Source organism: Carlito syrichta, unplaced genomic scaffold (genome assembly GCF_000164805.1).
Source record: "Carlito syrichta isolate Samal-C Ts95f unplaced genomic scaffold, Tarsius_syrichta-2.0.1 Scaffold308839, whole genome shotgun sequence".
In the NCBI taxonomy this organism is placed as follows: domain Eukaryota; kingdom Metazoa; phylum Chordata; class Mammalia; order Primates; family Tarsiidae; genus Carlito; species Carlito syrichta.
The window spans coordinates 1253673-1271383 of NW_007252935.1; the positions used below are offsets into that span (position 1 = coordinate 1253673).

A 17711-nucleotide genomic window follows, 5' to 3' on the forward strand; every position below is an offset into this window, starting at 1 on the left:
CGGGGCGTCGGGCCTGGGCGCCGCGAGCAAGAAGTCCCCGCGGCTGCCCAAGTGCGCGCGCTGCAGAAACCACGGCTACGCGTCGCCGCTCAAGGGCCACAAGCGCTTCTGCATGTGGCGGGACTGCCAGTGCAAGAAGTGCAACTTGATCGCCGAGAGACAACGCGTGATGGCTGCTCAGGTGAGTGCGGGCGCCCAGGAGCCCGAGCTTTTGGAAAAAGTTCCTCCGGCATGGCCGTCGCCACGAGGGGCCCGGGCTCTGGACAGACGAGACGGTGCCCGCCGACGGCTGCGGCGCGCTGGAGATCTGGCGCTCCCGGGCCCGCGACAGCGCCAGGCTCGGAAGACCAGGGACGGCGTCCTTGATCCCGCCCGGCGAACAGAGTTGCGGGGTTCGCTTTGCTCCGGGTTCCCCACAATTTCGGACTCTGGCCCTCACCGGAGAGTTGCGGAGTTTCCCGGCGCTCGCCGGTGCCTGGGATGGATCCCTGACCCCGCTCTTGGCGCAGAGAACTTCTGGATTCGCCCCTATGGGAGCCCCGGGCTCCCAGAGCCCACCTGACTGCAGAGAGTTGCGGGGGGAATCCTCACCATCCCTCCGTGGTGAGGGTTGTGGATTCACCTCGAAGCGAAACTCTGGGATCTCTGACCCGGTTCTTGGAGCAGAGAGTCGTGGAGTTCTTTTCGCTCCGGGGTCCCCGTGATCTCCCACCTTGCCCTCCAAGCTGAGTACTTCGGGGTTTGATTTCCTCCGGGGTTCCCATAATCCCTGACTCCGCTTCCCCGCCGAGTTGCGCTTACATTAAGGAGGCTCCTGGAGGGTGCCCGCGCGGGCCACTCGGTGAGGGTGAAAGGGAGACCTGGCCTGGGCTGCTGCTTCCGCCGCTAACGGGTTGGGAAGTCTTGTTTGTTTTTCTGGAAAAATCCCTGCAATGGACGCCAGCGCGGCGTGGTCTTCCTTGTATTGAGATTTACTTATAAGTTTTACTGCCAGTATGCACACTGTTCCTTGTGTTCTTAGCGCACTTTTTGTGTTCGTCCCCAGTGGATCGAACTAAGCGCCTCAGCCATCTTGAGAACTGTGAAAATTTTATTAGCATTAAAAAATTTGCACCTCGACCCAAGCTATTCAGTTGCAAATTACTTTGAGTATATTTTAAAGCACGCTGAAGAATTTCTAAAAACATGCGCAGGGGGAAAAATACTCGCCACGTTTGAAGTTGTGTCAGTTGATCGTGTGTGTGTGTGTGTGTGTGTGTGTGTGTGTGTGTGTGTGTGTGTGTATGTGTATGTGTGTGTGCATGTGTATGCTTTTTTTAAAGCTTCATAAGTAGGCTAATAAGTTAGTATTTATTGGAAATAGTTAGTGTTGTTAGTATTCTAAAAGGGTCCTTAGGAGACAATAATATATGTTCTTTCCAGCTGTAAGTTGTTTTATCTTCTTAAGACAGGTTTTTTGAAATGAAAAGATACCAAAGAAATGTTTGCTGACGATGTGATACTTGGATTAGGAAGTGTAAATATCCTACATTGAACACAACTGTACAAATGCCTAACGATTCTTTTTTTATGTACATTAGATTTTTAAAAAACTATTTTAACTACATATACATATCACAGATTGTGAGTGCAGTCATGATAATAGTTTGTTTTCCTTTTCTTCACTGATTTGTAGCTTAATCTAGTGGATGGAAAGAATACACTAGTGTAAAATGCATCTCAGTGAACTTACCAAAAAAATTTATGGACTTTAAAATCATACTTACAGGTAGAAAATATTGTGAACATTTTTGCCTGTTGGTGTAAGTATTTAGTATGGAGAGCATGCTTGGAAGATTTTTTCCCTCAAAATGTAATCAAAATATTCCCGTAGGGGAAAATTTTGAATAAACTTTTTTAATAGAGGGACTGATTTTAAGGAGGCTATTTGTACCGTTAACATCAAAAGCAACTCAAGGTTACTTTTAGAATGTGAAACTTCAGTATTCTTCCATACCAGAAGACTTGTGCTGTGGCAGATGAATCCTTAAAAATTCATATAACAACCACTTTTTAGTCATTTTACAATAGTTTGAAATTGATCTTATATATGATTCTAAAATAATCACATAATTGCGTTTCTAATCGTTGTCACCATCTTCTCCCTTTAAATAATATTAAGGAACAAAATAATGATAAGAAATTTTAAGAGAAAGCCTTTGTAATGAATACCTTGTAAAGGTGTCCTTAGTTTATGGAATAAATACCTTGTGCATTTTGGGCATGCATGGGGTATGTATACGTGAGGATGTAAGTATTCATTGATATGTTTCAGAAGTTTGTGGGCTTTAAAACTTATTTCTGACCAAAGTCATTGATATTCTGTTTCTCAACCTCTTGGTTAATAGTAGAAATTTCAAGATTGAAGCTTAATTAATCTTAATTAATTTATTTAAGTTGAAGTTTTTTTTGGTTATGAGTAAAAGTTACTTCCACGTTAATCCGTTTTCGATGCTTGGACTACAGTTTTCCTAAAACAATATAAAAACTATAGTTGTGCTTTTTATTTAGCATTTTGATTTCACCTTTTGGCTTGTATTTGAGGTATAGGTACTTTACATTTTTATTTCATGATCTTTATTACTGTAGTCAGTTTCAATAGAAAGTCTCTTTTTCTTCCTACATGTAGTAAGCAAAAATACAGTTTATTTTCTTTAAACTTTTTTTTTCAACCATTAACAATGTTATTTAAGATAATTTAAATTGGAGAGGGACCACAAAGAGGTTCTTGGGCATATCTCAGGTCCTCTCCAGTCCCCAGTTCTGGCTCTCCTTTGCTCCTGACCAGTTGGTGTAAGTAACCAACCGGTCTTGTCTTCTTTCTGTCCACCTTCAGCTTCTTCTTCCTCCAAGAACTTCCACACCAGAGTCCAGCCTCTTTCCTCCACTGTTTCTCTACAAGGTCCTTGAGAAACAGGGGTGCTCCCTGTTCTAGATTGTTCCACATTGTCTTGCCCCCTTATCCTCGTCTGTCAAAGTCCTACTCATCCTATCCTTCAAGGCTCTGTTCAAATACTACCCATGGCTGATTCCTATACATTAAAGACAGAATGTGTAGGAATCTCTGACTCTTTCCTGTAGGATTGGGTGTGCATCTGTCCTAGGGCTTTACCACATTTTGTCTTATATTGTTGCTTATTTTTGTGTCTCCATTTTCTCCTTTTATTTTTTATTTATTTATTTTTTTGAGTTGGAGTCTCACTCTGTCGCCCAGACTGGAGTGCGGTGGCCGGGAGCGGCCACTGCAGCCTTGACCTGCTGGGCTCCGGCGATCCTTCCGCCTCAGCCTTCCAAGTAGCCGGAATTACAGGCACGTGCTACCACGCTCGGCTGATTTTTTGATTTATTGTAGAGATGAGGTCTCGCCAAGTTGCCCAGGCAGGTCTCAAACCCACGGGCTCAGGCAATCCACTCACCTCAGCCTCCCAAGTTGCGAGATTACAGGCTGAGCCACCGAGCTCGGCCCGTTTTCTCCTTTTAAACTGAGTAATTCGGGAACTAATCTATTCTTACTGGTTTATGTTCTTAGTACAGTGGCCCTTTACATATTTGTGGAATGAAGGAGTGGGTGATCCAATTCTCTTTCCTTCCTAATCTATCTGACTTTCTCTACTCCTCTTCAAATTGTACTCCTCTACTTGGCTAGCTCTATAGTTTTCAGATTCTCCCTAGACAACCTTTCCCCCCATACTCTATGCACTGGTTTATTTAAGCTTTTTTCTTCTTCTTCTGTTAATTAGGAGTCAGGGTCTTGCTCTGTTCCCCAGGCTGGAGTGCAGTGGCATGGTCATAGCTCACTGCAGTCTCGAACTCTTGGATTCCAGTGATTCTTCTGCCTCTCGCGTAGCTTGGGTTACAGTCATGTACCATCAAGCCCTGCAACGAGCAATTTTTTGAGCACCTGCTGTGGGCCACGTACTCTGGCTTTAAACCATTTCTGAGCTTTGGCTGCACATCATAGTTACCTGGGTTGTTTTAAAAAGAAATGAGAATCTCGGCACAGTGGCTCATGCCTGTAATCCTAACATTTTTGGGAGGCAGAGGTGAGAGGATTGCCTGAGCCCAGGGGTTTGAGACCAACCTGGGCAACTAGGTGAGACCACGTCTCTATAATAAAGTAAAAGAAATAGCCAAGTGTGCTGGTGCGTGCCTGTAGTTCCTGCTACAAGGAAGGCTGAGATGGAAGGATTGCCTGAACCCAGCAGGTCGAGGCTGCAGTCGTGAGCATGCCACTGCACTCTAGTTTGGGTGACAGAGTGAGACTTCGACTCAAAAAAAAGATTTTCAGACCTCATCTCCATAGCAAGTGAATCATGGCGTCTTGGGTGGGCGGGGCTTCTGCGGGTTTGGTAAAACTGCACACATGATTCTGGAATGTTGGAGGATGACCCTCTGTCCTGTGCTTCCAGGTGGCCCTGAGAAGGCAGCAGGCCCAGGAGGAGGAGCTGGGCATCAGCCACCCCATCCCGCTGCCCACCCCAGCCGAGCTGCTTGTCAAGAGAGAGAACAACGGCAGCAACCCATGCCTCATGACCGAGAGCAGCAGTCCCTCTCAGCCACCACCTGCCATTACCGCCACCACTGCGGCTTCAGGTAACCTTTTGGGGCTGAAGTTTACATAGACCAGGCATGAGGGAAGAAGTGCTATTTCCTAAAAACAGAGTCTCTGGACCTTCCTGAATCACATACAATGTTTAGAACTTAGAGGATTTTTTAAAAAGGATTCTGCCCCCGAAGGTCTATTTTTGCTTGTCACACAAAGGAGATGGCCATGAATTCTAGGAATGGAGGTTCAACAGCTTCCCTTTCCTCTTGATTATTAGTCAAGAGTAAATCTGGAAGCACAGCATGTCAGAGGGAAGTGAGATTGTTCAGATTTCATCTTGGTCTACTCATTCATTTTTGAGTCTTCTTGGGGAGAGGGTTTAAAGATCATTGTTTCCTGAACTGAACTGGTAGTCTGTTTCTCCAGCCAAGACTGCTGTCATTTGGGGAAAGTGTCTGAAAGGGCCGAACCCTAGGTGTCAGATTGGAAAGAACACTGGAAAGTAACTCGGGCAGGCAGTCCACATTGGCCTGAATTCCTCCCGTGTGCTGAGCGCTGTTCTCAGGCTGTATGTATGCTACTTCATCTTGCTTCATTCCCAGAATAACTCTGTAAGGTAGAGATATTAATCCTTTTTCACACATGTGAAAATGGGGGTATAGGAAGTTAAGTGACCAGCCAAACTAGAAAGTGTCTGAATGAGTCCCTCTGCCTCTAATGCTCAATATGTTTTTTTCATTGGGTCTGCAATTTATCTCAAGAATCATAGTGTCTGGAACTGCAACTATCCTATGGGAGTCCTCAGCCACATGTGGCTATTTAAATTTAAACGAGTTACGATGAAATAAAAAGAAAACACTCAGTTTCTCCCTTGCACTAGTCACATTTCAAGTGCGTGATTGCCATATATATGTAAGTGCCACTATATTGGATAATGCATTTCTGTCTCAGAAAGTTTAATTTGATGGCACTGGTCTAGTATGCAGGAGTCCTAAGACATCCACCAAATAAAGATCTGTGAAATCTTACTGTTTCTGGCAATTTAATACACATACCTTAATTCACAGAATGTCTTTAAAGTGTTCTAAGATCCTTGACAGACTTGCCACCTTAACTGAGCTTTCACAAATCACTCAGTTTGTTGGGCTTAACAACTGGGGTAAAGTTATTCAACTGCTTGTCATTAAGTCGCCATGCCCTCTTAAGCGACTTCTCAAAAATGAGGGAGAGGGTTCCTGAGGATCTTGAAGATCCTCTGAATCTTGTCCATTATTAAGAGGGAAGGTAAGCAGGTATCAAAGAAAACGGGTAGGTATGTCTGTGTGTCTGTCTCTGTGAGTTTTACTAGAGCTGTAGATTCTGTAATTGACAAAGGACAAGGTAGTTGGTTTTTTTTTTTTTGGATCGTTTGCTCATAGTGTATACTAAAAACACTTTCTTTTTCTTTTTCTTTTTCCGAGTTGGAGTCCCACTCTGTTCCCCAGACTGGAGTGCAGTGGCATGCTCCCGGCCACCACAGCCTCGACCTGCTGGGCTCCGGCGAACCTTCCGCCTCAGCCTTCCAAGTGGCTGGAACTACAGGCGCGTGCTACCACGCCTGGCTAATTTTTTGATTTTATTGTAGAGATGAGGTCTCGCCAAGTTGCCCAGGCAGGTCTTGAATCCGCGAGCTCAGGCAATCCACTCACCTCAGCCTCCCAAAGCACGGGATTATAGGCTGAGCCACCGAGTCCGGCTGAAAACACTTTCTAAACTTTGCTTTTCATAGTAAGTAAGGAGAATACCTATCAGAATATGATCACTTTGGGATTTTAAGAAGATGTGACTAAATGATACAAGGTTAGGGCCTTTCTGGTGGATTTAGCTGTAGGGCTGAAATGAGAACTGGGGATGTGTCACATGAGTAAAGAAAGGCATCCTGGTGCTAGGTTTTTACATAGGCAAGTAACTAACACATTTGGTTTTTCACAAACAACTTATGAGGTAGAAATTATTAACTCTGTTTACAAGTATGGAAACCAAGTCTTAGTAAATGGTAAGGAAACTGCCACAGAAAAAAAGCTGGGCTGAACTGGGAGTCATTCTAGGATTGTTTAGTTCCAAAGTCCATGAATTTTCTTCCATCCCACTTAACTGGGCAGAGAGGTTGGGGAACCAGTTGTCAGGTTTCCTTGGAAAATGCACAGTTATGATTGTTTAGAGCAGCGGTCTCCAACCTTTTTGGCATCAGGGACCGGTTTCACAGAAGACAATTTTTCCACTGATGAGGGAGGAGGTTAGGGATCATCAGGCATTAGAGTCTCATAAAGAGTGCACAATCTGGATCCTTAGCATGCACAGTTCACAGCAGAGTTTGCTCTCCTTTGAGAATCTAATGCTACTGCTGGTCTGACAGCAGTGAAGCACTGCTTGCCCGCCCCTCACCTCTTGGTGTGTGGTCCGGTTCCTATCAAGCCATGGATTACCATGGCCCAGGGAACCCCTGGTTTAGAGAGAGTTATCCTCAGAGGGATTTAGGGTTAATGGGCAAATAGAAACAGTGTCAAAGGCAGAAGTCTCTGTCATTCTACCTTGGCATCGAAGGCTGCAGTCACTGGTCTTCAGGAGGAGAAATGCAGGCGAAAGGCCTGTATGGATAAATGTCAATGCTGGATGTGGTATAGCGTCAGAGTTGGACTGTGTGCACCAAGATAGAGGAGATTTAGAGAAAGACTTCAGGCTACATGGAGTTCAGAATGGCTTTCACAGGGTATTTCAGAGTGGTGATAGGGAAAGTTACAAAAAGAAGCAGCAGGGGAGCAAGAAAGAGGGTCAGGGTCAAGTAGGATGTAACCAGAGTCCTTTCTTTGCCGCTAGAGCTGACAGACCTTGGAGTCAGTCTGGTGTCCTAAACCAGCTCTCCAAGGGAAACCGACAACGTGTTGTGCTCATTTGTTCGGGTGTAGGTGGGGAGGCATCACTCCTGGAGGTTTTGCCTTTCCTAGGAAGATGCCCATCCTCCTCCACCCCCCACTAGCTCTGTCTGTGGGGCAGATTGTCTTCTACCAAAACCTCCTGAGTGGGAATTGATAACTTCTAGACGGAATTAGTATGTGAGCAAGAGGGAAACAAAAGCTCCTGAGTGGGGATTGATAATTTCTGGACAGATGTACACAAGAGGGAAACAAGTGCCAGTAGAATTAAACTATGTAAATGGAGGGAGAAAGAAAGCAAGATTGAGAGTGGGGAGAGAGAGAACACCAGACAGACAGAACAAAGAGAGTCCCGAAGTTTTTATATAGCAAATAGAGCCCAACTTCTTAGACTGGCTTGCTCCTAATGAACATATAATTTATATTAATTTTTCAGAAATTGGATTTACTTAAAATGACAGTTGACATTATGCAGGTAAATGGTAAACATTTATAGTAGACTACAAGAGCTTCTCTTTGTTTTATTTTATACCTTACTTTTCCTTCATCCTCTTGCCCGTAGAATGCTTTACCCAGTAAAAGATAATTGCTTTTCTAAACACAGCCTGCAGTTTTCTTTTTCATTCCAAGGTTTCTTACTGCATGCACAGGCTTATGTGTGTGTGTATGTGTGTGTGCGCGTATATATATATATATAATATATATATATTATATATATATATTATATATATGTAATATTCACATATTTAATATAACAGGAGTATATTGTTGCCACTTATGTGTAATTAGCTTTTTTTTACTTAATAACAGCTTAGAATTTTTAGTGGTGTAGAATTCCATTATATAGATATGGAAAACCGGGATTTAAAATTATTTAGAGAGAGATGAAAATTGTAGAAGTTGTTATAGAGTGGTAAAACTTACCAAAGTGGCTCACCCTGGGGGCCAGTTGCTAACCTCCTGCTTTCTAATACCTGATGTCTCATTTCTACTAGGTCAGCAGCTTGGTGAAATTCAGTAGATTTTTATGTCCTTGAAATGTCTTGGTTATCTCCTTTTGACTTTCAAAGGAACCAAAAGTGAGAAAGAAATGCTTAATAACTATTGCCAAGATTATTGGTCAAATTCTTTTATTTTTTTTTTAAGAGATGGGGTCTCTCTTTGTCACCTAGGCTGGAGTGCAGTGGCTCCATCATAGCTCACTCTAGCCTTGAACTCATGGGCTCAAGCAATCTGCCCACTGCAAACTCCTGAGTAGCTGAGTAGCTGGGACTATAGGTGTGTGCCACCATGCCTGGATACTTTTAAAACTCTTTTTGTAGAGACGAGATCTCACTTTGTTGCCCAGGTTGGTCTTAAGCTCCTAGTTTTGGCTTCCCAAAGTGCTGGGATTACAGGTGTGAGCACCATGCCCAGCTACTGACTGAATTCTAAGGACATTTAAAAGGAAATAGGATTTACCAAGCTGTTCCATTATTGGAGAACCGACCCCTCTGAGTATGGTAGCGTATAAGTCCCTACAGTTCTTAGTGAAAGATTGGCTAAGACTGACCAAAAGATTGACTGGACATTCCTTAGATAACAGGTATAAAAGATTTTTTGCTGTTATTTTCTTCTCTGATTGTATTACTGTGGAAAGGAAAATAGCTTTTGGAAGAAATTCTGTTCATTGTAGTTTTTTGTACTAGCAGGATCAGATGTTAGCTAGTATACTGTTGATTAGCAAATTGCTTCTTCTCAGCCACTTTAGGGGTACTCCAAAGAAAATGATGAGTGTTTTTGGCTATAAATGGTAATGAATTAATAGCAACTTTAGCATTTTCCTTGTGGTTTCATTTTTTGAATTTTAGCATGAAATATACTTTTTGCATTTCAAAAGTTATCAGCTGGCTTTTTTTTTTTTTCATCTCAGGCATTCTTCCTCTTTGTAAATTTGGGCTCCTCTTTGTTTAATTTAAATTCTGCTTTCCCTTCAACCTCCTGTGAGCCTGTAGAATGGTTTTAGCTAGTACTTACGCTAAGGGCTGCGTAATCCTTTGCGTCTCCTTTTCCGTGCAGCAATTGTCAGATGAAGGATTGCATTGTAGATACTTTGGTTCTGCATATGTGTCCTTTGTAAGGACCTGAATGTTATCTCTCTCAGGGCCCTCCCTTCTGGAGCACCCTGGACTTCCATCCACACTCACATTCACCCTCCCTCAGACCAAACCACCTCCTACGGTCTCTGGTCTCTCCAGCAGCTCCAGCCTCTCCTGTGGCCCATGGCTCATCTTCAATCACTTTTCCCCTGTTGGAAGGGTCCCTCAGGTTTGTGCCTGAGATTGGAGGGGCCTCTTCTTCACTTCTCTCTCTTAGCAGTAATTGTACTTGGAGAGCACACTGTGAGAGAGCGCATACCAGTAGGGGAACACATTTTGTTGTATGGCTAAGTGCTTAAAGGCTTTCCAAACATTCAGTGTGGTTGCTTGAAAATAGAGGAGTGTCCCTCTGCATTGAGAGATGTGGCTGATTAATTAGCAGTTGAAGACATCGAGTTATTTAAATTTTAAAAATTAGAGCTGTTTTAGGTTCTAATTGAGAGGAAGGTACAGAAATTCACTATATACTCTCTGCCCCACACATGCGTAGCCTTCTCCATCATTAATATTCCCCCCCAGGGTGGTACATTTGTTAGAATCCATGGACCTGCATTGACACATCGTTGTCATCAGTCTGTAGTTTACATTAGGATTCACTCCTTTTTTCAAAACAGGGTCTCACTGCCGCCCAGGCGGATGTGCGGTGGCGTGATCGTAGCTCACTGTAACCTTGAAGTCAGGCTCAAGCGATCTTCCTGCCTCAGCCTCTCAAGTAACTGGTACTAGAGGCGTGTACCAGTTTGGCTAATTTTTATTTATGCTTTTGTAGAGAGAGGAGGTCTTGCTATGTTGCCCAAGCTGGTCTCAAACTCCTAACCTCAAGCGTATTCTCTTGAGTATATGCTAAGGAGTGGAATTGCTGAGTCTTAGGGTAACTCTATGCTTAACCTTTTGAGAAGTTGCCAGACTGTTTTTCAAAGCAGCTATACTATTTTACATTCCCACTAATAGTGTATGAGTGTCTCAGAAAATTCTAACTTAATGTTGTTTTAAATTAAAAGATAAGTTCCTAACGAAAACCACAGATAGTTAAAACCCAGTGAGGGTCTGATTAATGTGATAAGTTTAGATCATGAAGGATTCTCTAGGCTTACATTTCATTGGCACTAGAAATATACTAATATTCAGTCTTCAAAAAAAAATATTGACCCGGCATGGTAGCTCAAGCCTATAATCCTAGCACTTGGGAGGCTGAGGTGAGAAGATGGCCTGAGTTCCGGGGTTTGAGACCAGCCTGAACAACATGGTGAGACCTTGTTTCTACAATACATTAAAAAAAAAAAAATTAGCCGATGTGGTACCACGTGTCTGAAGTTCCAGCTACTTGGAAGACTGAGGCAGAAGGATTGCTTAAGTCCAGCAGGTCAAAGTTGTGTGAGCGTGCCATTGCACTCCAGCCTGGGCGACAATGAGATTCCAAACTCAAAAACAAAACAAAGCAAAAAAACTCATGCTTCATTATCCATATAATTTTTGGTGAAAGGGAACAGTTTTTGAGGAAGTAAAGTAATTCATTAAGGAACTTGGGTGCTGGCTTTTTTTATTGTGGCTGTATTATTGGCTGATAGGAATACTGGTATCTTTAGGAAGGACTGAGGCAATTTTTCTGACCTCAGGTGATATGTATGTCCTAAAAACAAGGGAGCAGGAATTCCATTGCCCTAGATGCCTGACAGAATAATTTTTATCTGTGAATTTCTGAAATTGGAAGACTACCATCACTCTTCTGGGGAGAGAAAGAGAAAACCTGAGAGTTGGTGAAAATGAACAGCTGGACTTCGTGTTGCCAGTGTGAAGGAGGGCAGATCACCAAGACTCAAAACTGGTTGTAACGTTGGAGAACTTTTATAGGTGGTGACTCTAGGTATTGTCCTCAGGTGGTGCAGGCTTCTGTTTGCTACAGGAGGGAACTTAGGAATGTCAAAAAGCTAACCTGTGCCATCAGTTTAACCTGCCTGCTCAACAGACTTTTTTTTTTTTTGGAGTTGGAGTCTCACTCTATCACCCAAGCTGGAGTGCAGTGGCATGCTCACGGGCCATCCCAGCGTCGACCTGCTGGGCTCTGGTGAGCCTTCCGTCTCAGCCTTCCAGGTAGCTGGAACTACAGGTGTGTGCTGCCGCACCTGGCTAATTTTTGATTTATTGTAGAGATGCGGTCTTGCCAAGTTCTCCTGGCTGTTCTCAAACCTGCAGGCTCAGGCAATCCACTCGCCTCGGCCTCCCAAAGTGCGGAATTACAGGCTGAGCCATTAAGCCTGGCCAACAGACTCTTACTACAGTCCTTGACCCATGTATTCTTGGTTATCTGCTGGTTTGATGGTCCTGTCCCATTGGTCATCCTTAAGCCACCTGCTACTTTTTGGCTCTTGTGGATGCCTTTTTGTTCAATTTGTTGTTTTATTAACTGATTTATTTTTTCATCTTCTTTTATTGGTAAAATATACATAACTTAAAACTTAACATTTCAGTCATTTTTTAAGTGCACCTTTCAGTGGCAATTAGTACGTTCGCTTTGCTATGTGGTCATCACCACCATCCAGCTACAGAACTTCCCAAACTGAAACTTGGTACCCATTAAACCATAATTCCCCATTTGCTCCTTTCACGAACTAACTTTTGACTGAGGACCGCCTCTTCTGACAGCCCAGCTTTCTTCAAAGCTTCCTGGAAATCACCTGTAGACTCAAGTGAGCTAGGATGATTCCTTTTATTTCTGTTAGCATCCTTTCCTCTCTTCTCCCAGCCTCTAATTTGACAGCCTCTTCTCTCTTTGCTTTATATGTTGCTCTAATCTATGCTTCTGGGGTAATGGAGACTCTGAAGTCTCTTGAAGGGCTGAGTTTATACGGTTTTATAGGGAGGGGATGCAAGGGAATGGTAAACTAACACCTTATGCAGGATACTGTGAGGTCTGTGTTGGATGGCATGGACTCTGAGCCTAGGAGTGCTCACAGTTGTCCCATGAAGCAAAGGAAGTAGAGGAGGGGTGCCTGTTTCCCCCCATCCCTCACCCCACTCTAGCTGATATCTCACTGGGTCTTAACTTGCCAACGTTTCTTTTGCAGTTGTCACAGGCAACTAAGCAAGTACGTATCTGCATTTCTGTCTCAGCCTGGAGGTGTCTTACTTTTCAACTGATAAATAAATTGAATTCAACCATTTTGATTCTCCTATGAAAATTCACATAAATATTGATCACTGTTGCTGAACCAAATTACATTTAAAACTTAGGTATGTGGGCAGAAGACTTCACAGTTGCTAATCTGGTCTTATTGTACAGTTGTACGATACCACTTAACATGATTTTCCGGGAAAAAAAAGCATGAGAAACCCTTACAGTAAACTGTAAATAGCTGGCTTGTTGTCAAAGAAAATACCAATTCAGTATTTTAGTAATAGTAGATTTTCTGATGTTTATTGGCAGCAACAGTTCCTAGATGTTGCTTTAGTCATCCAGTGTCATCAATATATACTAACAGATGGCTTTTTTTTTTTGGAATTGGAGTCTCACTCTGTTATCCAGACTGGAGTGCAGTGGCACGCTCACGGCCACTCCAGCGTTGACTTGCTGGTCTCTGGTGATCCTTCCGCCTCAGGCTTCCAAGTAGCCGGAACTACAGGCATGTGCTACCACACCTGGCTAATTTTTGATTTATTGTAGAGATGAGGTCTCGCCAAGTTGCCCCGACTGGTCTCAAACCCATGGGCTCAGGCAATCCACTTACCTCGGTCTCTCAAAGTGCTGGGATTACAGACTGAGCCACCGAGCCCGGCCCAGGTGGCTTTCAATATTGATTTCAGCACTTATAAAACTGGTCCCTATTTTTGCACCACCCCTTAACTCCTGGTCCTGAGGTTTTAGGGTTTATCTAAAATATATAGAAATATATAGAATACATATTAATTCAGTAAAACAGATTGGCTTCATCAAACACCAGTATGCCAACCCAGTGCTGAACTGAGTTGCTGGAGAGTCTGCTGGCTGAGCAAAATTTTCACTCTTTCTATTTTCCTCTTTCTATTTTTCCAGTTTACTACTTTATTCATTCAGTAGATATTCATTATGTAGCTGCATTGGGTCAGATCCTATTCTAGGTACAGGATGTATGGCAGTGCATATATATCTTTCATGGATCTTATGAGGGGAGCTGTAGGGAAGACAGTTGATAAACAAGTCCATCAATAAATTAGCAAGATATTTTCAGAAAGTGGTAAGTTCTATGAAGGAAAACAAAGTGCTGTGATGGATGTGACCAAGGAGACGGTGGCTGTCTTAAATAGGGTGATCAAAGAAGGAAGGAAATTAAATATCTAAGGAGATTAAATTGGAGCTAGTCCCAACTGATGATGAGCCATTCCCATCAAGATCTGGGGAAAGCATTCCAGGAGGAAGGGGCATCAAGGTGACTCTGTGCTTAGGCAGGTGGCCTGTGTGCTGGAATGCTGTGAGCACGGGGTGATATCAGTGGTGCTGCATCTTGCAGGGCCTTGTAGGCCATGGAAAGGGTTGGGATTTTTTTATGAGTGCCGTAGGAAGTCATTGGAGTGTTGAAGCAATGAATGGCATGATCTGATGTACTTTAAAAGATCTCTCTCAGTCGGGCTCGGTGGCTCAGCCTGTAATCCCGCACCTTTGGGAGGCTGAGGTGAGTGGATTGCCTGAGCCCGCAGGTTCGAGACCCGCCTGGGCAGTGAGACCTCATCTCTACAATAAATAAAAACATCAGCCGGGCGTGGTAGTGCATGCCTGTAATTCAGGTTACTCGGAAGGCAGAGGTGGAAGGATTGCCGGAGCCCAGCAGGCGAGGCTGCGGTGGCCGGGAGCGGCCACTGCACTCCAGTCTGGGAGACCGAGTGAGACTCCAACTCAAAAAAATAAAAAAATTAAAAAAAATAAAAATAAAAATAAATAAATAAATAAAAGATCTCTCTCCTGCCATGTAGAATGTGAGTTGCAGTCCCCCACTTGGTATTTCAAACTGTGAAATGAAGAGATTGTCTGGGGACAGATTGCAGACAGTCCTGATCACTGTATTCTTTGGAAGACAAGCAAAGGAGCAGAAGAAGCCTGTGATTCTTCTAGTTCCTATTACTACGCCATTAGTCAGTCCAAGTGAAAATGGCCATAGAATGGCTAAACCAATGTGTTCTTCATATATTTCCACTTCTACTCCTTAGTTTGGTTTTAGCCATGAGCAGGCCTCAAGAAAAGCTAAAGTCTCCAATGACTGAACCATTTCACATTCGTAGACTAGAAGTTTCAGTGTTACTATTCATTATACGATAAATTATGGCATGCCCATGGTTGAGGAACGGGGGAATATGCTGTCTAGTCAGATATTCTGGTAGTTAGAGACTTATCTTCTTAGTAATATTCTTACCAATATAGTCAGTTTGCATAAAATTAGAATGCGTGTTACCCTTCAACTATCTCAGAATCATTTTATGTTTGTGTTGATGTGCAATGAGCGTTACCTTTATTTCTGCATGGCTTCCATTACTTCCTAGAGAGAGTGTCATATAGTAATGGAATCTTGAAAAAGATTTTGAAGATTGAAGACATTTGGGGAAAGATTTTTTCTTTTTCTTTTCTTTTCTTTTCTTTTTTGAGTTGGAGTCTCACTCTGTTGCCCAGACTGGAGTGCAGTGGCACGCTCATGGCCACCCCAGCATTGACCTGCTGGGCTCCAGTGATTCTTCTGCCTCAGCCTACCAAGTAACTGGAACTACAGGCGTGCACTACCATGCCAGGATAATTTTTGATTTATTGTAGAGATGAGGTCTCCCCGAGTTGCCCAGACTGGCCTCAAACCCGTGAGCTCAGGCAATCCACTCACCTTGGCCTCCCAAAATGCTGGGATTACAGGCATAAGCCACTGTGCCCCATTGGGCTCAGTTTCTTACCACCTCTCTGATTTTGGACATTTCACTTAACTTCTTTGTGCGTCCATTTCTTCATTTGCAAAGTAAATAAAACAACATCTGTCCCGTATATCTTATAGAGTTGTTATAGTCTTCATTCTTTTAATAAGATATTTAATAAGATGTTTAATTTTTTATAAAATATCAGATGTTTATGAAATAAAGTTGTTTGTAAACTGTGGTGAAGCACTTACACAAGTCAGAACTCATATTTCAGACATTCAGAGGAGGAGCAGATGAATTAGCCTGGATATGATCTTCCCTACAGTCTTAAACCGGTTTTTGCAAAAATGAAGCTACATGAACTGATAACAGTAAGAATTACATCTCTGGGTGAAGATTGTATAACCCATCACATTTCCCTATACCCCCAGTTGCCAGGGATCTCAGAGATACATCTTAAAGTTCAAAATAGTAAATGTGTGAAGCCCTCAATTCAGCCTTCTTTTCATGACTTTGCTTTTCTTCTTCTGTTTTGTTGACTTTACTGATAGATGTCTTCAGTATTGGCTATCTGTCATCCTTTCTAAAGAGAGTTGGGAGTGTTGAACAACCACACATATACTGAGGATTCAGGGATTGGAAGTTCCCTACAGCAGAATAGGTAAAGCACATTTAGAAACCATCAGGACGTGCATGTCACTGTTAAGAAGCAGAGGGTATCAGCACTGACCTGCTAAGAGCAAGGGACTGCCATAACATTTCGGACACTTTGACATCATCACCTTCGAGAAGAAATGTGGAAAAACCGAAATAGGTGTGCTTCACTATGGTTCATTATAAGAGGGACTCATTTACCTGGTAATGAAGACAGTATTTTTAAGTGGTTTTTTTTTAAGAAGATTTCCTTTTTAAAAGACACTCCCAAACCTGTTTTTATTTGAAAATAAAGTGTCAGATTTTTCAATAGGGGCAAAACAGAAAGCAACAAGGAACTCTCAAGAACACTATTTGGCGAATACACTGATAAGGAATGCAATTGATGGGTAAGGAATTAACAAGTAGAAGCAATGAATGTATATTGTGGATAATTCATTAGCAAATTTGAAATGTATGTGAGCCTGTCCCACGGCATCCCGCCCTGGGAGTTGCTACTTTGTGGCGCTCCAATCATTTACTTGATGAGGGTAATGTTCAATTCCCTTATCACCCTCTCTCAATTTTTATCTGAAAGATGGAATTATGAGTTACAGGAGAAAAGGAGTAAGAGGCACATCAAAGAATTTTTCTGTGGCTTTGAATAAGAGGCCTTATTGGTTTGGGGTTGTTAGTTTTGGGTGTGCTGTTTTCATCATGAAGCACCTGGGGTTTGTTTTTCTCTAAAAGATGTAGATAAACTAGAGAGAATCCAGGGGAAGGGCAACAAAAATGATGTATGACTTGGAGAGAAGGAGAATAACAGTCTATAAATATTTGAGAGGTAATATAAAAGAGGGAGAGAGATTATTTACAGCAGTGGAGAGGAGTTTGACAGGGAACAAAAGCTTGCATCTAGGAGCAGGGGAAACTGGGTAGGACTGAAAAAATAAAGCATAATAAGGGTGATTAAGAAAAGAAATGCAATACTCACTTTAGTTTGTGTTGCCAGGAGCCAGCTTGACAGGAAGAAGTGACGTTTGTTAAACTGAGACTCCACACGCGACTGTGAATCACGTTTACCCCATTTCTCTCTGAATCAGGAGAACAGATTGTGCTTTATTCTTTGCCTCCTAAGCATGTAGTTTGTTTAATTTCCAACTCTTTGGCGTTACGTTTTCATGGTAGTAGTAATCATTATAATCCGACTGTCTGCCTGGTGGCAGGCATTATTTTAGCTGTTTTGTTATTTATATTCTCGTTTAATCTTTACAGCAACTCTGTAAATAGAACTATTTTTTCCAATTATGAAGAAATTGAGGTTCAATAACTTGCTCAAGATTGCACGTGTATTAAGTGGTAGGGTTGGGATTTCAGCCCAGGTCTGTGACCCACAGCCCAGGCTTATTCATGCCCTACAATGGGCTCTGTTATCCCTTCCTTGAGGTTATGATGGTAGTACAGGTAGTACACATACCACTAGGTAGACAGGTAGTATGTGTCCTGGCATAAGGTAAGTAAAATAGTTGATGTCCAGGACTCTTTTTCTTTTTCTCTTTTCCCTTTTTTTTTTTTTTT

At 42.7% G+C, this 17711-nt stretch overlaps 1 protein-coding gene across 1 annotated transcript in view; it reads left to right on the top strand.

The window, feature by feature from the left end:
- DMRT1 (doublesex and mab-3 related transcription factor 1) overlaps nucleotides 1-17711 on the top strand; it is a 121147-nt gene that overhangs the window by 580 nt on the left and 102856 nt on the right. The window contains exons 2-3 of the mRNA XM_008066077.1: nucleotides 1-181; nucleotides 4449-4632. Coding sequence (XP_008064268.1) covers nucleotides 1-181; nucleotides 4449-4632 — 365 coding nt within the window. The remainder of the gene's footprint in view (nucleotides 182-4448; nucleotides 4633-17711) is intronic.